Source organism: Alternaria alternata (genome assembly GCF_001642055.1).
Source record: "Alternaria alternata strain SRC1lrK2f unplaced genomic scaffold CC77scaffold_4, whole genome shotgun sequence".
Lineage (NCBI taxonomy): Eukaryota > Fungi > Ascomycota > Dothideomycetes > Pleosporales > Pleosporaceae > Alternaria > Alternaria alternata.
The window spans coordinates 10278-29919 of record NW_017306193.1 but is presented as its reverse complement, the minus strand read 5'-3'; the positions used below and the strand labels follow the sequence as shown (position 1 = coordinate 29919).

Sequence of the window (19642 nt, the reverse complement as noted above, 5' to 3'; positions counted from 1 at the left end):
GCTGCTGTGTTACAAAGCCTACTTGTGGTCAGGAGGTGGGGTGGCCGTTTTGGGAACCTGTCCCAACGTTGGATCGGGAAGATGCGACACACTAGGAAGATCAGCCACCGCTGCAGATTGCTCTTCCTTCTCCTTGCTATCTCTTATGATGAGTGGCTCTTGCGGCGGAGAAGCAGGCGTTATCTTCCCGCTATCCCTTGTCTTGGCTTTTGATTGATCACCAAAGATGGAGTCGGTGTCCTCGTTAATGGAAGAAGCGCTGCTAATACGCCCGGCTTGTCCTTCTTCAGCAGCGAGACGCTCCTTCTCGAGACGAGTCTCGCGACCACGCTTGTGGCAGTACCAGAACACGAATAGCAGTACTAATTAGGTTAGCTCAATTCAACAACGACATGGACACAAAGTACGTACCGAAGACTGCCAAACTCATGATGACGTTAGTTCCAGTTGCCAAAGCAGGAAATCTGAACTTTAGGAAGTTCACAATACTTCTCAGCGCCGTCGCGACGGCACCTTGCGCAGACACTAGCGACTTCAGACTCGGTACTTTCGGAAGCATAGATCTCTTGCTCTTGGGCTGGCTGGATCCAGAAGCTGCCTGTGCGTCGAAGCCGGGCTTCTCCGCCGACGCAGCCATGAGCTCTGGACCGAGAGTTGCCGTGAGCTTGGCCGGCAAGCTCTTGACCAGGTTCTGTAGGAAAGGAGGAAGGTTGCCGTACATCTTCTTGAGTTGATTGTCGTAGTCTGTAAAGAGCTTCTCGAGGTCGTTATAGGCGGTTGGTACTCCGTTGATGAGATCTTTGAGAACTTGGGTAAACTTGTTGAGGAGCTCTTCCGACTCCTTGCTGAAGCTGAAGACGCGATTGTTGACAGCTGAGAGATTGAGTTGGTCCAGTATATCAGTCAATTCCTTGTCCTGTTTCTGCGCATCGGTCAGCTCGGCAGCCTTGGCGGATTCGGCGGCAGCGAGAAGGTCGTCTGCGAATTGAGATCTGTCCTTCTCCGTGACCACTATTTTCTTGTCCTTTGATGCTTTTTCTCCATCTTTCTTGTTAAATTTGGGAAGCTGGAAGTAGGACATGACACTCTTTTTTCTGCCTAGCCCACCCTCCGCAGCCTTCCCTTTGCCCTTTTCGCTAGCGTCAGCAGTCGTCTCAGGTGGGCTCATGGGAAGTGGCACTTTGTCTGCGTTATCTAGGAGCGCCGTCTGTGCATCTCTGCCGACCTTCTTCTCGCCATTGCCATCGACAACTTCTGTACGCTGAGGGAGGGGCGGGGGAGTGCCCTCGGGCTCCGAAGCGATGGCGGCAAGTCGCTCAAGGAATCTCTGGTCTTCGGCGTCTAGGACGGGGTCGCTGCCTACTTCTTCGCTGGCATCGGCGACAGTTGGTGCTGGTGGGGAGGGTACGGGGCCACTCGGTCCGGCGGCGGGTTCTTCGATCTTGGGGACAGCGGCGTCCTCTACTTTGGGTATGGCAGATTCTGAGATTTTGGGAGGGTCTTCGATAGGTGGCGCGCCGGGTTTCTGTTTGTTTGGAGGGAACAGCTGCTTTGACTGTCGGCGCATCTTCTCCAGGTAGGATGCCATGGTGAATGTCGGCAGGGAATGGGAACACCAGGAGGTCGTGCTTTGGAATGGGCGGTTGCAGGATATGTAATTTATGTTATATCTGATGTGAACTTCTTGGGGGCGATCTTCAAGGCTCGGCAGCACTCAACATGTCGTCGTGGGCGCGGTAGAAGCCCTGATTGACGTCCCGCGTTTACAGGCGTTACGTCATGGGCAGGGGTGCCGTTCTAGAGCTCGCGCCACGCTTCGAGGGGCGACAAGCGCGACAACTCCGACACTCCTGAACTCCACAAACATTACAAGAGCTCGCGTAATAAAATTGTGACCAACCTGCGTCCACAGGTCCGGAATTACCCAATATTCGCGTCCCTCTCCATAGCTTCCGGTCGCTGCCAGTTCTGGTTGTTCTATCCCACTAACCTCTCACGGAACGACGTCGGCGAATCACCAGCCTCCCACACTGGGCTTCCCGACTCATGGTCACTATTCATTCAGAAGACCTCAGACGCTCGATATATGCTTAATACTTCCTGTGTCATTCCCGTAACACAAACATATGCTCTCTTCTCTTTCTCGCTCGTCTTAACGTACAGGGTCAGCTATTGGTCATCTTCCACACGCGTTTCAATTCTGGCTTAACATGCGATGGGCAGTTCTTTGGAGCCGGACTTAGGTGGCTGCATTACATTGCTTTGGCTTACACAAGAGCTGTTATCAGCGAATCAATCGTCTCTGAACTGACTTCAGTCCGCTGGCAGGTAACGCCAAGATTGAGCAGTGTCTATCAGGGCATTTGAGATGACGAAGACTAGACGTTCTTCGAACTGATGATCACACCTTATTTTCCTTCGTGAGAGATACTGTGTTTTGCTTCTTTGTAATACACTTGGCATCTCTTATCCTGTTAATGGCGAGGATCCGGGTTACGCACTACACTAGGACCATGCTCATCTCGTTAGCCCGATCGTGTTCCACACGGGGATATCGGTCGCAGGTAATCTTGATGGTGGATGTCGCTCGAAAAGTAGATCTGTTGGTGCTGACGACCTTCCACTTTAGCTTGCTCCCTGATCACTCCAAAGCCATAACATCTGAACTTCTGAGGACATCACATAACCTTACAAGGGCAGCTGGCATCTTTTCAAGCTCTGACCAAAATGGCTACCAGATTTCAGAATCGAACACTCACCATCTTTTCTCTCCTACATGTAGCCGACGAGGGGTAATTCAGACCACGCACGTTCTGTTGCTGCTAACACCCCCTTCGCTGTATAAACGATATTTCACTCGGTTTCTCCGTCTCTCTTCCACCCCACTCGACTGCTACTACAATTTCGGAGTAACTCGATACCAGTTCAGTCAGTCTTCAACAGCTACGATAGTCTCATTGAAGCCATCGACCAAACAAAGTTGCAACCTGGCTGTCCACTTTTACCTTCGGCGACTACAGCCTGCTGACGCGCACGCTCACCATTTGCCTAATAGACTACCACGTGGTGATCCAAAGTCTCAATTCAACACACGCAGTCACAAATTAGGCGCCGTATTCCACTTCACAGCACCAATACTATACATATCACGGCCGTACCTAGCGCTACAGCCAACAACATGACTGACGAGGCTCTGATCTTCGACGGTAAGTACTTTGGTGTTTGCCTTGTCGACACCTCTTACTGACGCAATGTTATAGGCGACAAGCCGCTTGGCCACAGCAATTTTGAGGAAGACTTGAGCGACGATGATGACCTCGTTGACGACACTGCCCAAGCAGCTGACGATGTAAGCAAAGAACTTGACCATCAAATTATAGCTGATCTCAGACAGTCCGACGACGGTGACTTCAAGCTCGACGGCTTCGACGATCTTGGTATCTCCCAAGATGAGGATGAGGCAGATGACTACGATCCAGAATATGACGACGACATCGCCGGTCAGAAGCGCAAGCGCGCCCGGCTTGATGGTTCCTCCAAGACTACCACGTCCCTCCAACGCTCTGTCATCGGCGCTCAGACCGACAATGCAGAGGCCTTCATTCTAGACGAAGATAACGATTTCTCATACCAACAGCCTTCCCGCGTTCCTGGTACCTTCGGCCGTCATAACCGTCGTAAAGGAGAGAGTCTTCCAGCGTACCACAAGCGTGTCTCTCATGAACTAGATTCTGATGACGAACTAATGATGCAGATGCGTGAGAGGGGCTTCAGTGACCGCCAGATTGCCGACAAGCTTGCTAAAGATGGCCGTGTTCGCTACGATCAGAAATCCATCTCTACGCGCATCATGCGCATTCGCCTTGCACAGGCTGACAATGTTGACTTCCTTCTGAAGGAAGGCTACAAGGAATGGGAATACGCCGATGTAAGTTCTTCCTGAATCGGCTTTCACCTTGTGACTTCGTTAATGCAGATGCCTAGGACGAACTCCTACTTCAAGCTCATGCCCTTGCAGACATCGAGATCAACTACGAGATTGAACGTATCCGTGCCTGGCGCTTCCGCAAAGTGTCCGAGTACATGCGCCGGCTTAACAAAGACGCCCTCTTCTCTGCTCTCGCCTGTCGTGAGCGCTATAATGCCATCATTGAAGGCACTGCTCGTATTCCCACAGAGGTAGATGATGATCCTGACGCCCGTCGTGCAGAAATGGAAAACTTCCGTATGACCCGCGAGAAGACCCGCAACGAAGAGAAGGCCAAGCAGGACGCCCTAGAAGCTGCTGAAGCTAAAGCTAAGAACAAAACTAGATTCCGGAACGCTCAAAAGGCTGAGGATATCGCCAACAAGCGCGCTAACAAAGAATCGGAGAAGGCTCATCGCGCGATGACCCGCGCTGCCCAAGCCCAAATTCGCGCTGCTCGAGCCATAGAGAACGTCAATGCCAAATCTCAGCGCAATGCCCAGCTGAAGAATCAGAAGAAAGTCCGAGAGACCAAGAAGCCCGTCGCAAACAAGAATGTTCCCCTTACTCCCACCAACGCCAAGAAGGTGCCTTCCGAGACCCCCGACCCACGCTCTTACCTCTCGGTCTCCGATTTGAAGAAGATCTGCGAGGAGCGCGGTCTAGATCTTCCGAGGAAGAGGAACAAGGCTAGTTTTGTGCAAGCACTTATGGACGCGGATGACGAGTACAGCCAGAACGACCTCAAGAAGATGTGTCGCGCCAAGGGCTTGAACGCGAACGGCAGTAAATTACAGATGAAGCATGAGTTGGCCTTGGCTGAGGCCGGAACTTATGGTTCCTACGACAAAAACACTATAGCTGCGGCCACAGAGGAAGATGGTGATGATGAGATGGATATGAATGAGGAGTAGAGTGTGTTTCTTGATCGGTTGAGGCTTGGATGATCTCGGAGTATTGAAAATGGAGTAATGAGGGATGAAGGACAAGGAAAGTCACGGCAGGATAGACAACACATGCAGTGCTTGAGCACAGTTAATGGGGATGTAATCCTTACAGGAAATTTGAGTTGGGTAGTTCACTTCTAGAAACCCATATTCATGCTTGATCAATTCAGCTTTGTCTTTGTGACCATCGCCCTCAACCAGATTATTTCACAATTAGTGGTAGTCATAATAAAGAACTATTATAGATGTACGTGTCCATCCCTAATCAGATCCATTTGTGTTTCGACAACATCCAGAACCCTTGATACTGACAATGCACCAACAGAGTCGTGTCTCCTGGATATCAACCCCCGGAAATTTCGCAACGGTGTCGAATCACTACCAACACTCCCACTTTTGACCACCCATCGCTACCAACCGATTGAACAGCTCATCTCTCAACGGAAGTGCTGTTATACGGTATTCGTTGAGCTGCCGGTCAATAATGATCAAGCCATCAGCAACCTCACGTCCCATAGCCCAGCCAACTACCAACTTTGCTTTCCAGCCGAAGCCACCCACCTTCTTCATTTCCATGATTTCGCCAACAGGAAGACTCCATGACGGATGTAGATCCTCTCTATCTGCGCTACCAATCTTTTCGATAGTTTTATCTGTGGAAAAGGCGATGCATGGAATTGTTGCTTTCGTAGTAATGTAGACATGGCCTCGCTTGCCATCATGGCGGGCTTTGAACTCGACAGGACCGGATGTGAGATCCACTCCCTTGGGTGGTACCGCACCCAATCTGTTTTTGGCATGAGTGGAACCGGCGGCGGCCTTGACCTTGTCGGCTGTCATCGTGGTTTCAACGCCACCTTTGACGGTGCCACGGAAGAAGTTGAGGATCTTAGTTCCTTTCTTGCCGTGCTTACTGTCCTTGGCATTATCAATATCCTCGCCGCCAGTCTCGTGCGCGGTGGTAGGATCATGTGCCATGGCTTCGTCGAGCTCTTCTTGTGTTGCATTGAGTGGCCAATCGGCACCTGTGGCGCGCAGCTCCTCTTCGTTGATATCTACAGGCTTCTCTGGTGGCGGCTGTGCAACATGAGGGGGTGGTGGGAGTGGGGCTTTGTTTGCTTCGCCGATTCTCAGGAGGGTGACGGTCAGTTGGGCATTCGTTGGCACGCCCTTGAGCAGCGTGTTACGGAGCTCAAGTAGTTTCTGCCAATTGGGGAATTTTCTGTTCAGGAGTGCCAGACCTCGTTGGATGACAGGATCGCCAAAGAAGCCAAAGCCAACGCTAAAGGTGACACCTTTCATGAACATGTACGAGGTTACAAATAATGAGACAAGAACGAGCGGTGCCACCACTGCGGCGAGTCGAAGATGAAACTTGTCTTTTGGAAACGGAGAGGTTGGTTCAAGCATGCTGTGGTGGCATTAGTAAGTAGATATAAAATCTAGCAGGTGCTTGCTTACTTCGCGAATCGCTCCCACGTATCAGTGACGTCTGCGATTCCGTGCATGATAGGCCTCATCTTTGTCCACATGGCTGTCTCCATCGGAACCTTGGTCTTGTCGTGGTGCTTGTCGGATTTGACGCCGGCAGCTTGATCCTTTGCGTCCGCAGCGCTGATAGCGATTCTGGTAGGGTCCGGCACACTGCTGTCAGGAGAGTCTTCGTTGGGAGGCTCTCCCTGGGGGTGTTTACCAGTCGCACTCGATAGCGCGATCGTCGCGAAACCGTTGACGAAGTTCGAAGCCTCTTGCTCGACAGCCTCACCTTTGTGGTTCTCAGGCGCCCCGGTAGCACTATCGGTACTGCCCAGAGTTCCAGACTTGGGTTTTTGCACACCTCCTTTGGAGCTGACGAGGGCGATAGGTGCTGGCGGAAACATTGTGTCTCGAGCTGCCGGGTATACAATTAGTGTGACTAATGTTACCGCTATCAGTGGCATAATCATGTCGAGGAACCAGGCAGCAAAATATGCGGAACAGAACCATGCAGTGCGGCGACTCTCCCTCCATGAGCGGATGCGAACGATGTGCTTGCCGAATCCCATTAGACCAATGCCCTACAAACAGTTAAATTAACGGCATTCGTAGTTGACTCTTGAGGTGCTTACGATGGTCATGTACAACCGTTCAATGTTTGCACGGAGCTTGTCTGGCGAAAATTCCTCCTCATCGGCGATGTTCATGTCCAAGCCCCCAGGGGGCGCTGTTGGAATCTCCTTGACATGGTACATTTGCTGCACGAGATCAGTATCGAAGTGTAGCGTTAACTCGTACGTGCTCTCACTTTGTTGAATCGGCGGACCAACAACCACAGATCCTCGTTGCCCAAACCCCCAACGAGTGGCTTCGCGACAAGTTCCTTTGGCTCGTTCCATCCTAGGTCGACAACCTCATCTCCATGGGCTATTTGCGCTGCACCTTTCTCCTCTGGAGGCGCTGACTTCGCAGCATCTAGAGCTAGCGCGTGGCTCTCTGTCGGTGCATTGCGTAGCGTAGTAGACTTCCCCTCATGTTCTGTAGGATCCGTATCCGGGATGGGTAGTAGGTCTTTGTAGACCACACCTCCGGTCGACATATCGACGTTCAGTGGTGAGCGTCAGTTAGGCGTAGGTGCAAAGGTATAGAAGTTCAAGTGTTGTAAAGGGAACGGTAGCCTTGCAACATATTCGCTTCCATACCAACAAGAAAGACGCGTAGGGCCGCAATCGACCTTTACGTCATGCACGCACTAGCGACGGCAAGCCACATGCATCAGTGGCGATCAGAGGCACGCGCCGCTAGATTGGAAATCTGCACTTGAACACCGTTGCGGCTGATCAAAACGTGCGCTAAACACTAGCAACGCAGTATTAATTTTTGTCACTATGGAGTCACTTCATCACAGCGTTAGGATTTCCCAATGTTTGGGTGAACGCGTTGATCTGAAGAATCCATGCTACCCGGAGCGATCATGATCTCCAAACCCCACTACATCTGGTCGCATCCCGTGTTTTCCCTGCTTCGATCCTTTCCCCCTCGGGTTAATCATGACCATTTGGGCTCATGACATGCCAAAAGCGTATTCCGCAGCAAGATTGCGATTGCTCGATCAAATGCCGTGCTTTGCGCGCCCCGATGAAGGTATGTGACGTCATCGATTACACCGCGGAGCCCTGCGATCGTAGCTTAAAAGTGTTTAAAGTACTAATGAAACCAAACATACAATTCAGCTGCTACTTTGCAAGTCTACAACTACCTTTTAGCTATGCAGCAGATGATACTCGTCCGTCCGATGAACCACAAAAAGCCAATGAATCTGATGATAGAAAGTATCGCAGTGGCGTACAATAGAATGCGGAAGTATATCGGTGTACGGGTTTGTGAGGCTTCCTAATGACATAAATCAGTGAGAGTGCACAAGTTTGAATTCTTCACTGGTACTTACACCAACGCCAATAGTGGCAAAATCGTCACTCGTGACTACGACACAGAGTGCGAGATTCGACAGCAGCCACGAGTAGACCAAGCCAGTACGGAACGACCGGTAGGAATCATCGGTATCCTTCTTCGCTGGCTTATCGTCACCCGTCTTTGCCATCGGTGCAAGTGCCCTATGAACAACTTTCTCGAAGCGACTGTCGATATCTTCTTGCTCCTGCTCCACTTCCTCAACCATGACGTCGCCTTTGCCTTTGATAATGTTTGCACTTGGCAACGAGTCACCTTTATCGGAACCTTTTGTGCCCCAGGAAACGTCATGCCAATTGTTGAAAGCATACACCATCAGTACGTTGATATAAGTCGACATGAGAAACAAGTACTGTGGAAACGAATGAAACATGTGCCAAGGGTCGAGATAGATAAAGGATGCGAGGAAGTTCAAACCGTAGATGGTTATTAGTGCGAGGAGGATCAACCCCGCAACGCCTGTGCTGCCACCGAAGAAGCTGTCGAAGAATGCCTTGCCTGAATCAAAGGATATTTGTTCGCCGATTGGCTTTGAACTGAAGGCGCGATAGACCAGATAAATGGTCAGGATGAGGATGTAGCCTTGGATGACGCCGAAGACAATGAACGAGGCCATGTAGCTATGGCGAGATCCTTTCGGCCTGTTACCCAGCGCAAGAATGAATTGCAAGATGAGGAAAGCCACATAGATGTATCCTATGATGTGGTTAAAGATCGGCGTTACCTTGTCGCCAAATGGCCAGCCGTGATAATCAAGCAAGGGCTCGGGTGTGCCGACGAGGTTCATGATGATGACGGTGGTAAGGTAGTATGATGCGAGAGAGAACCAAGTGAAGATGGTCTGGGCAATGTTGTAGATCAGCTGGATGTGAAGGAAAAAGAGACGGATAATCCCATGCCCTGAGCCATAGAGCCGCCCAAAATGCATGATAGCGTAGAGGGATGCAGCAAAAGATCCATTGAGCCATCGCCGACGTTGGCCAATAAACTCAGCTGCTGAGTTCGGGACGTCGGTTTCGCCTTTGGATGCTTTAACATACGAGAGATGCCTGTGAAGATGCGAAGTTAGATATGTGTCTTTCGTAGGGAGTGGGTGAGATATACCACTTCGACCCTGCTTTTGCGACCAACTCGAAGCACAGGATGCGGTCTTCTGCCAAAAACATGTTCTTCTTGAATATATTCATGCCGTCAATGCCTTTCTTGCCCAGCTTTTTCGAGAGCGTGTGATCACCATGAAAATATTGTTCTAGTGGGCGACCCATTATAGCCCGGAAGCGATATGCTGAGAATGCGCCTGGAAGCACACTAACATAGCCAAAAGAGCTCTCCAGAGGTTTGTCAAGGATATTAGAAATCTTGTACTCAAAGTTCTGGATCGCGACGAGCGGATTGAGCAACGCCTTACCGCCCTCCAACATGGCATGAATCTCACCGCAGGCGCCTCCAAGGTCTTTGTCGTTGTAGAAGGCTTCCCACAGCGAAAGAAGTGAGCGTGGTCCTGGTTTGGTGCCGGCGTCGATGAGGATCGTAACCTCTGGATTCAGTATACGGCCAAAGGCATTGAAGAGCCAGCGATGGGAATTGATCTTCTTGCTGTTGTTTTGCTTAAGACAAAAGATGAATTGTACAGGCGGTAGATTTGCAGTGCCCCCATCGTTGGCAGGTCGAACGAGCTGTTGGTCAGGAGTGACGGATATTTGACTTGTGTATTCGAAGATGTGCGCAACTGTGGGTTTACCGTTGACGTCCTTTTTCAGCACTCCATCCTGATAAATTCCGACGGTTGCGAGAACGTCGAAGACTTCCTGATCGACGTTGTCGATGCCGTCGAAGACTAGACAAACGACAATCTTTTGCCAAGCAGGACCGCCGACATCCCAGAATTTTGACTTCTTCAGGTTGGCAATATCCCGGATATTCTTCATAGTTCCATGAAGCGTTCTAGCAAGCAGCCCCTTATCTTCATTGTAGTACGTGATTGCGATGAGTAGCTCCGTGTGGCGATTGTACATTCTTGGGCGTAGGTTATACCCATTGGACAGCGTGAATGCGTCTGGATCTACAGTTGCTGCAGTATACCGCATCTGTGTAAACTCCTCTTCGTACGCTCCTTCAGCGTTACGATAGCGAGGTTCGATGGCATTTTGAACCGCGCTGGGGACAGGATAGTCGATGCTAAGAACAGAGCCTTGAATCAACTTGACTTTACGTGTCTTCGAACGTTTCACGCCAATACCAACAGGCATGGTGGGTGGATTCTGTTGCCTTTGAACCCAGTCGTCTTCGGATTGTACAAAGCTACCTATATTTAAATGTACGAAGTCAGTTCAAATCTCACATGTGGTTCGTACAGGAACAGTTCTCACCAGCGTCGTAAGCTCTGTTCTGTTCGGAATTGTCATAAGCCGGCGCTGCGGTGGTCGGGGGCTGTATTGCACTGTAGGTTTCCGTAAGGCTATACACTGATGATGGAGTCGCGCTCTGACGTCGTGAGTAGTCGTTGGTAGGGATAAGTGAGTCATTGAGAAGGTGTTGAGCGGCCTCTTCTTGTTCGCTGTTAGGGTGGTACTGGAGCGGATGATACTGAGCCTCGATTATTAGCAACCACGATTCCTATTCTTGCAGGAATGGAGTATCGGGACTACTTACATCCGACGTGGGACCTAAGTCCTGCAACTGATGTCCCTGTTCGAGATCTGCCCTTTCGTTCTCGAATGTCATCTTGTGGAACCACAGAAATCACTCCAAATGGTCGCTCCTTTTGTTTCCAGAAAACACGATGACGGATGATGTTGGCGGTTGTGCGAGAGAGTGTGGGATGAAAGGATAGATACTGAAAAGATAAGGCTGAGAAGTATGAGTGGGGACGGCAGAGATGGAGAAAGAGGGGGGAAAATGGTACCACGCAATCGGTTATATCATTCAAGACTGCTAGGCATAAATCCCAAACCGACTATTCCTCATCTCACCGCTGCTACCACCATTATCATTGGATGCCCTAGATGATGACTGTGTCCAGTGGGTTCTGGTATTGCCAAGAGATGGGAGGTGCTTTCCGCCGACTAAATTTAGAAACTACCTGTGGCTGAGGGTTCCACCATAGGAACCTGCAGAACAACACTCACATCAGAACATTACCAGAGCTCTCGACGGGCTCTCGGAACACCGATCATAAGACTGCTGCAAAGCCTAGTGGTGATAGGAACGTGGTGATTAGTGTTACGCGTTCTCGGGTGGCTTGTCTCCCCGCTTCCGATTGGATGTTGGCGCACCCCTCGTCCATGTACCTAGGTACTTCGTACATGGAGGATGCGATGTACGAAGCGACATAGCCTCAGACCCGCAACAATCAGACCAGACGCATAGGTACGCAGAATTCACGGGGTGATCCCAGCATCGAGTAGTTGGGGAGTGACGTACATGCGCAAACTCATAGGTATTACTATGCTCTTTCAAAAGCATCTATGGAGTCTTGTTCGTGCATCACTGTGGTCGAAACCAGGATGCCGTCATGCTTCGCTCTTAGTTCTTCCTGACTACTATGCACATCGGCCCAGTGCAAGTCAGTCGTGTCTAGGCCAAGACCTTTATCAGGTCTCGTTTACACCCAATTGTATTGAGCTCCAATCTGCTCCCTCTTTTCTTATCCGAGTTGCTATTGGTCTGCCTCCGGTAGCCACGTGAATCGTATGAGTTCTTCGGTCGCAAAGCTTTGACGAGAACGGCGAACGCAGGGCAGCAGCCAATGATAACGGCTGATAGAAATGAGCATTGACATGAATAGCCGGATAGAAATTTGCCATACCGATAGAACATTCCACCATACCCCAGATAGCGAGCCAGGTAGGATCGAGTGGTTGACCTATAGCTTCAGGCTTTGCTGCGTTGATCGCAACCTGAGTGACTCGGAGACAGGCGAAGAGAATGTAGATGACATCCGTTGCAAAGAGACACAATATTGATACCTTCTTGCTGCGTGGCATCTGGAGATTCCATGTGAGCCATATCGGAAGTGCCATGACTACACAAGTCGTCAGTGAGAAGATGATACCTGAGTTGAAAGAAAGAGTGGCATGACGTACTCATCACGTTTGTCGATGTATCTGCTGAGAAGGAGTAGTAAAGGCCGATGAGTTGGGTGTTGTGCGGACCTTTACCAGTCTGTAGTGCAGCAAGATTAGTAGGCAGTCCTCTCCATACTGTGTATCTAGAAAGACTCACACATCCTCCTGTCCAAAATCCGGGTATAGTGCCACATGATTGGAAGTAGAAGAAGTAGTTGCCAGCGAAAGTCTGTCCCAGATATCAGCTGTGTCATACGCGGATGTTTCGAAAGCTGGGTTTGTGATGCTGTAGGTAACTTACTACTAAGCAGATTCCAGCTATACACCACCACACAACGGTGTAGCGTTGAGAGATACCAATCAGTAGTCTTCTATAGAGCAGGAGCAAAGACAACTTGATCGACCACAATATCGCCCAGAACATGCAGAAGGCGGTGAAGACCATCTTGGCCATCAAAATCCTGTCATGTAACAATTCTGGATAAGGTTCTGTTTCCCCATTTGAGACGGCATACACCCTCTGCATGTAGGGTGATAGTGCAACGTAAAGGGTGCACTTGGTAACGTGAAAAACGAAAGCGATGAAAACAAAGTAGTCAGAAGCTGTCAGTCTTCTTGGTTTGAGGATGTTGAGAACGATTCTAGTAAGGACAACGGAACTTGTCAAGCCAAGCATAGAGTATGCGACCTTTAGGACTGTCCCTTGAGCGAAACCATTTGTTTTTGCCGACATGTTTGCTGTGATGGTATTGGTTTACAACGAATTGGAAGCAGCAACTATACAACGGAGAATATCGTCCGGAGCAATGTGCTTTGAAGCCTAGTAGTTAACTGATGCCATCTCGGTTCCAGTCTATGCAGGTATGTGGCGTAAGCACCACTGTCAGGTTACGTATTTACCGGCAAAGGGGATCACGTTGATCAAGGGGCCATACCCAATTTCCAGTCTGGGATTCGCGGTTGCTGATTGCTTAGACGCAGCCATGGCTAGGCGAGAGTTTCCGGGATCCTACTTCAGTTGCGATATCCTTCGCTCAAAACACTCTCTTGCACGATAACAGTATTGTTGAGATCATGTGCGGCAAAGTTGCCGAGTGCCAGACGCTGACCGGCTCTGGACGAACCCAGAAACATAGTAACCTGGATTCCGGACACCGGAGCTAGACATTCTTAAGCAAGGAAGCTTGAACGACACATTGAGATTGATAATAGAACAAAATACTTCCGTATATGAGAAGTGTCCCTGAAGATACCATTGCTTGCGCAACGCGTCTGCTGTGCCGCTCCTCTCTCCTGTCTCGCCTGCCGCCGAGGCATACAATTTTCTTGTAACACGATAGTGTAGCTCGCTTGTGGAAAGGCAAGACGTCGTTGTTGTCGAGTTGAGCAATCCCTTCACGAAGAAATCAAGGAGCTGACGCGTGGCGTTGCTCAAATACCGCTTAGGTACACGCAGGTGCACGGCACGGATTTAGCGCCGTCTCGGCGTGCGGATACCCACCCACTTACTCCGAAATACGCGATGAAACTTCTTGCGGCAATGGCCTATACCTAGGTAGCTTACGACATCCTCTCTTACCCAGCGCATTGACTGGGCGTATCACACAAAGCCATCGGACGAACTGACACCAGCTAGTAGTTCATCGATTGTCTGGAACGCGTCGAGGATGGTTCATATACCGCCTTGCATCTCGCTTCCATCCATGCCTACATCTGCATCAAGAATGCACTAATCAACGGATGCTATTATTTGGTTGTCCCATCACACAAGCCCTCGGAAGTGCGCATACCTGCACCCGACTCTCGTTGAGCTAATGCTCCGAGATTGAAGTATACTCATTCGTCTTAGCTGGCCTTCATGGAAGAATTGAAGTGCGGCACGGTATGCGGCTAAGCGGTGGATGTTTGTCGCGGCTCTTCTAGACAGCGACGTACGATCCTCCAGACGCCCTTCGAGTCGCAAAGAGGAAGGAGATCTGAGAGTCTGCCGAATCCCACAGTTGGTCTGAGCCTCTGCAACATGAAATAAATAGCCTGGGAATGCCGCGAGTTTTAGATCAGCGAACACTTGGCCCTAGTCAGCATGAAGGCCACTATCCTTGCGTCGTTTGGAGCTCTTGCTGCCTGTGCGGCCTCACAAAACGCCTTTGAGCCTTCTGACTTTAACGTTACGGAAGCCCTTATCGCTAACGGTGTCAACGTCTCCGCTCTCCCCGACCTGGCTGCATTGAATGAGAAGCGTTCGCTTTCTAGTCCGTGTACTGAGGCTGTAAGAAATCTGCTACTTCCCCCTGCTAGAACATGTCAGCTCATTCATTGGACAGTGTAGCTCACTAAAGCTCATATTCGGAAGCAAGCTCCTCTCTAGCGGATCAGGTTCCTATGATGCGTTCACAAGCGCGTATTGGTCATCCCAGGCAGCCTCAGTCGACCCAGCCTGCGTTTTCAGACCTTCTAAATCGATCGAAATATCGACCATGATATTAGTCTCTCGTCTTACGCAGTGTCCGTTCGCAGTCAAGGGAGGCGGACACACCGCATTCCCTGGCGCTTCAAGCATCCAAAATGGCATAACTGTTACTTTGGAGGCGATGAACGAGATTGCTCTTTCCAGCAACAAGAAGACTGCTTTTATCGGACCTGGAAATCGATGGGGAGCTGTCTATTCTAAGCTTGGAGAGCAGAACCTTGCTGTCATCGGTGGACGGGCATCGGATGTTGGCCTTGGCCTTGTTCTTGGGGGTGGCATTGCGCACCAGTCTAGTATCTATGGATACGCTTGTGACAATGTCGCATCCTACGAGGTTGTTACTGCGTCAGGAATCATTTTGAAAGTCACTCCGACTGCTTTCCCCGATCTATACTGGGCTCTTCGCGGAGGAGGCAACAACTTTGGTGTTGTTACTAGATTCGAGCTGGAGACAATCCCTCAAGGGCCCATGTGGGGTGGGACTCGTGTCCATATGTCACCTGATTACCCTGCGCTTATCGATGCCTTTGCATCAATGGCTGAAAGTGCTACCGAAGATCCCAAATCGGCTCAGATTTTATCGTTCGCTATGACAGCCGGCAATGCAGCCGGACAAATCCAATTGGAGTACCTCGAGCCTGTTGACGAGGGCAATCCACCGGCTATCCTCAAGACGTACCTTGACATTCCGTCGATTCGAGCAAATACTCTAAACAGAACGTTGGCAAACGACACCGTTATGCTCACTGATCAGATGCCTGGTGGCCACCGCTACGCTTTCTGGGCGGCTACATACAAGCTCGATCGCGACTTCATGGGCTGGCTACAATCACGCCACCAAAAGGACGTAGGTCCCTTGGCCAACCAGGGTTCTTTGACCTTCCAGGCCTTTACCGTACCGGCTATGGAACAGATGAGCAAGAAGGGCGGTAATGCACTCGGTCTCTCTCCCGATGATGGCCCGTTGATGCACACCTTACTCTTTATGGTCTGGGATGATGCGTCTAAAGACAATCAGCTGAGCCAGGCTGCACTGGATTTCATGGAAGCTGCCAAGGCTGAGGCGAAGAACCGAGATGTGTACACCAAATACATTTACCTCAACTATGCTGGACCGTATCAGAACGTAATTCCGAGCTATGGAGACGAGAAACTGGTAAAGCTTAAGTCCATTGCGAAGAAATACGACCCGACTGCTGTCTTCCAAAGGTTGCAGCCGGGTGGTTTTAAACTTGAGGGTGCGCCCTATGGAGAGACTATCTAGATTGCAGCTTGCCTTGTAAATATTCGATGGAAATGCGAACCCCTCACATGCATAATGTCGGCGGTTCATACTGGACGCCTGAAATGAAAGCGGCTAAAATACCTAACCTTGCGGATACGTCTTGACGAGCTGTCAAAAACGCTCTCCTCGTTAGGCCTGCCTTCGTTCGGCACTCTAGAATCTTTTGCAAATGTCCACCCAGATACAAGAGAAGGTTTTTAAAAAAAATCATGGTCATAACACCATTGAACACATGCAAAGACGGACATTGTGTTCAATGCTATTTCCTTGTATGTTAGCGAGCATTGCATAAGCGCTACTGCTGAAGCAGGGGTGCTAGCGCCTAAGTTCCTCTTGAATGGCCGCCACAAGGATAAGGCGCGCACGAGACTCGCTGGTCACTACTTACACCTACCTAAATTTGCTAGTATACTGTGAAGCTTATCTGCCGCTAACACTGTAGCGCGCTGCTTAGCCTCACTGCTTGGTAGCCTTAACTGCTGCGCAGCCTCCAGCTTTCTGTCCCGCAACATTCACCACATTTGTTTGAACAATGCCGGGCAGAAACCTTCACGATAACGCCGAGGTCTACGACTTCATCCTGGTTGGAGCTGGATCAGCCTCATGTTTGATCGCGTCACGTCTCTCGCAGCAGCTACCCGATCACCGAATTCTCGTCCTAGAAGCGGGAGAACATATTCGCGATGATCCTAAAGTCCAAACACCTGGTCTATCGACGACGCTGATGTCGGACCCTGCCTACGATTGGCAATATTCTTCCGCGCCTGAGCCGGGCTTGAACAATAGGAGGGTGAAGCATCCGAGAGGGAAGTTGGTGGGTGGTAGCAGTGCAATCAATAGTCACAGTGTCGTTTTTCCAAATCATGAGTGGCATGATCGTATCGCGGAAGAGCTTTTATCGGGTCCGGGCAGCGAAGAATGGAGCTCGCAGGGCATGAGAGGTTGCTACAGCCGATGGCAGGCAGAACAATCCAGGCCTAGAGTCAATGACGATGTGGATCGTGTGCAGACATCATACCCGTGCACCATGGGTCTCCTTCAATCTCACTGGCTGAAAGCTTTTGAGGAGCTCGGCCATTCGACAGATACTTCGGGATTCACTCAGAGCTCTCCCGGAGCCGTCACAGTCACAAATGCGATCGACTCTTCAAAAGGCGAGCGAAGCCATGCAGGCACTGCATTCCTAGAGCCAGCCTTGGAACGTGGCAATATAACATTGATGACTGGCATCAAGGTCGATAAGGTTGCGTTTGATGATGCTTTGATCGCCGACAAGAAACTCAATGCTAGAGGTGTTCATTACACATACAAAGGGGAGGAGCGTTTTGTCGGTGGTCGAGAAATCATCCTCTGCGCAGGAGTATTTGAATCTCCTGCCATTTTGGAACGATCAGGTATCGGATCCAGAGAAGTACTCGCAGGCGCAAACATCCCGGTTCTGTACGAGCTTCCAGGAGTTGGTGAGAATTTGCAGGATCACCTGAATGCCGGGCTTTCCTGCGAAACTCAAGACGACATCCCTACTCATGACGAAGTACTACGAAATCCCGAGTTGCGGAAGGCTGCATTAGAAGAATATGAAAGAAGTCACACTGGTCGATTATCCGAAGGCGGAGCATATAGTTTTGCCTTCACACCGCTGCAGATTCTGGAAACCCCGTCTGAGACGCAGGAGCTCGTCGAGATAGTTGAGCATTGGGTAGAAAAAGAGAGTAACCCGAGTCTGAAAGCCCAGTATTCCATCATTCAAAAGGCGGTTGAAAGCCCCAGCGAAGCGACAGCCACAAGCTTCATGCTGCGCTTACAGCGCCATAGAGACGCTGATTCACTTCCTAAAGGCACGCCGTCTGTCGTTGATGGCAACTACGTAACTGTCGTTGCCATGTTGGCCCATCCTTTCTCACGTGGAAGCTGCCATATCGCCTCTGATCCTTCGCATCAGCCAGACATCAAGTTCAACTACCTCTCTCATCCCCTTGATACAGAGATACTGGCTCGTCACTTGCGGCTCATCGAGAGACTCTTCCAGCAACCTACCTTTGCTGCCATGCTAAAGCCGAAGGGAACCCGGCTTCCTCGAAGCTTTCCCCACCCGATATCGTCACTTGAGGATGCGAAAGGAATTCTCCCAATCAATTCAGCAACCAACTACCATCCATGTGGCACATGTTCACTGATGAGAGAAGATCTAGGGGGTGTGGTTGACCAGCGGCTAAGAGTATATGGAACAAAGAATGTGCGGATCTGCGATGCAAGTGTGTTGCCAATCGTACCACGGGGGAACATCTTGACTGCCGTCTACGCTTTTGCCGAGAAGGCAGCTGAGATCATTTGCACAGAAGCGTAATTCACTTTCTTGACACGCTGAGACAGGTTCAGTTGAGCTAAAGATCGGAGTTTGCCTTGTAGGGAGGAACTTCAAGATCGTGGGCTGTAGTGTAGGCTTGGAATTTGCGAATATGCCCGATGGTGGAGTCGATCTTTCCATCAAACTATTTCCACGCCGCAGATAAGTTCAGACGACTACTTGATTAGCTTGCAGTTCAATCAATACTAGAAAAACATGACCTCGATCAAAAGCCTTGCGTGTTCCTTCTTTGGAGACGGGGCGAAGAGTCGCGAAGTACTTTACAGGTTCATTCATACATGAACACGAAACACGACGCAAAAACAAAAAAACGGTAGACAAAAACATACAACAGCAGGGATTCGCTAGTGGTCACCTACCTAACTACTAATCCGCCGGTACACTGCTTGTATATAGCTAAGCGGACGGGAAGCCTTATTGTCTCCTGTCTAGTTGCCACAAACGCCCTTAAATTCTCTGTTTACGGTAAGTAGGTATCTAGAACTAGGAAACAGAAATCCGGAGTTACTAAATTTGTAGCTGCTTTATCCCTAGACGCCTCTAACAGTTAGGCTGATGTGCAGCAGACAATACGCGCTAATAAGCACGCTATGCATATATAGCTTTTGTTAGCGCGTAATGCCTGCTGCGTACTAGTGCACCCTCTTAGGCGCCTAACGATAAGGTAGCTAATAAATGCAAACTGCTATGTTAGCAAAGTGCTAATTCCCTATTATGTATTAGAAGGTCTTATTCTCTTCTGTCCGATTACTACATAGATTCTGCCTTTGTTTAGGCGGTGTCCTTCTTACCTAACAGACAGCTAGTTGCATTAGCATCTAGCGATAACACAGTACGTCCTTTTCGGCGGCAATAGCCTACATCTAGTCTAGAGCTATAAGTAGTGGGACTGCACAGTAGATTTAGTAAAAACAGATTTGTGAAGGTTATCCTTAGATAACCTAAGAGTTAGTTCTCGGGGATTAAGTGAGTGCGATAGACGGGGTTGGTGTAATAGCACGATTAGTAGATTGATGTAATATTACAAGGGGTTGTATAAGAACGAAGTATAATTCTTAGATTAAATACTAGAGTCTTGTACGAAGTTGAAC

General features: G+C 49.9%; 7 protein-coding genes across 7 annotated transcripts; 3 read left to right on the top strand and 4 right to left on the bottom strand.

Annotated features, from left to right (window-relative positions):
• Positions 1 to 18: 18 nt before the first annotated feature.
• CC77DRAFT_1005812 (hypothetical protein) lies at positions 19 to 1588 on the bottom strand (the record flags this gene model as incomplete). The annotated part of the gene is made up of 2 exons (XM_018523375.1): positions 19 to 362; positions 412 to 1588. The coding sequence occupies 2 exons, from the start codon at positions 1586 to 1588 to the stop codon at positions 19 to 21; spliced, it is 1521 nt and encodes a 506-aa protein (XP_018388971.1).
• Positions 1589 to 3178: 1590 nt separating this feature from the next.
• CC77DRAFT_1038123 (hypothetical protein) lies at positions 3179 to 5041 on the top strand (the record flags this gene model as incomplete). Its single annotated transcript, XM_018527097.1, has 4 exons — positions 3179 to 3206; positions 3261 to 3349; positions 3395 to 3928; positions 3985 to 5041. 4 exons carry the CDS (start codon positions 3179 to 3181, stop codon positions 4879 to 4881), a joined length of 1548 nt encoding a protein of 515 aa, XP_018388970.1. The 3' UTR covers positions 4882 to 5041.
• A 40-nt stretch (positions 5042 to 5081) lies between these two features.
• Positions 5082 to 7520, bottom strand: CC77DRAFT_1047406 (hypothetical protein). Its single transcript, XM_018527495.1, has 4 exons — positions 7199 to 7520; positions 7023 to 7148; positions 6376 to 6971; positions 5082 to 6325 (listed from the first exon to the last, which is right to left on the bottom strand). Exons 1-4 carry the CDS (start codon positions 7487 to 7489, stop codon positions 5293 to 5295), a joined length of 2046 nt encoding a protein of 681 aa, XP_018388969.1. The 5' UTR covers positions 7490 to 7520; the 3' UTR covers positions 5082 to 5292.
• A 422-nt stretch (positions 7521 to 7942) lies between these two features.
• On the bottom strand, positions 7943 to 11375 carry CC77DRAFT_982264 (family 2 glycosyltransferase). Its single transcript, XM_018536110.1, has 5 exons — positions 11014 to 11375; positions 10731 to 10947; positions 9466 to 10666; positions 8339 to 9410; positions 7943 to 8283 (listed from the first exon to the last, which is right to left on the bottom strand). The coding sequence occupies exons 1-5, from the start codon at positions 11083 to 11085 to the stop codon at positions 8146 to 8148; spliced, it is 2700 nt and encodes an 899-aa protein (XP_018388968.1). The 5' UTR covers positions 11086 to 11375; the 3' UTR covers positions 7943 to 8145.
• Positions 11376 to 11805: 430 nt separating this feature from the next.
• CC77DRAFT_1047404 (hypothetical protein) lies at positions 11806 to 13206 on the bottom strand. The gene is made up of 5 exons (XM_018527494.1): positions 12730 to 13206; positions 12586 to 12657; positions 12447 to 12525; positions 12170 to 12385; positions 11806 to 12119 (listed from the first exon to the last, which is right to left on the bottom strand). Exons 1-5 carry the CDS (start codon positions 13159 to 13161, stop codon positions 11938 to 11940), a joined length of 981 nt encoding a protein of 326 aa, XP_018388967.1. The 5' UTR covers positions 13162 to 13206; the 3' UTR covers positions 11806 to 11937.
• Positions 13207 to 14283: 1077 nt separating this feature from the next.
• On the top strand, positions 14284 to 16184 carry CC77DRAFT_611698 (FAD-binding domain-containing protein). The gene is made up of 2 exons (XM_018532436.1): positions 14284 to 14697; positions 14753 to 16184. Exons 1-2 carry the CDS (start codon positions 14512 to 14514, stop codon positions 16160 to 16162), a joined length of 1596 nt encoding a protein of 531 aa, XP_018388966.1. The 5' UTR covers positions 14284 to 14511; the 3' UTR covers positions 16163 to 16184.
• Positions 16185 to 16715: 531 nt separating this feature from the next.
• On the top strand, positions 16716 to 18842 carry CC77DRAFT_1038119 (alcohol oxidase; the record flags this gene model as incomplete). The annotated part of the gene is made up of 2 exons (XM_018527096.1): positions 16716 to 18526; positions 18563 to 18842. 2 exons carry the CDS (start codon positions 16716 to 16718, stop codon positions 18564 to 18566), a joined length of 1815 nt encoding a protein of 604 aa, XP_018388965.1. The 3' UTR covers positions 18567 to 18842.
• Between the last annotated feature and the right edge of the window lie 800 nt (positions 18843 to 19642).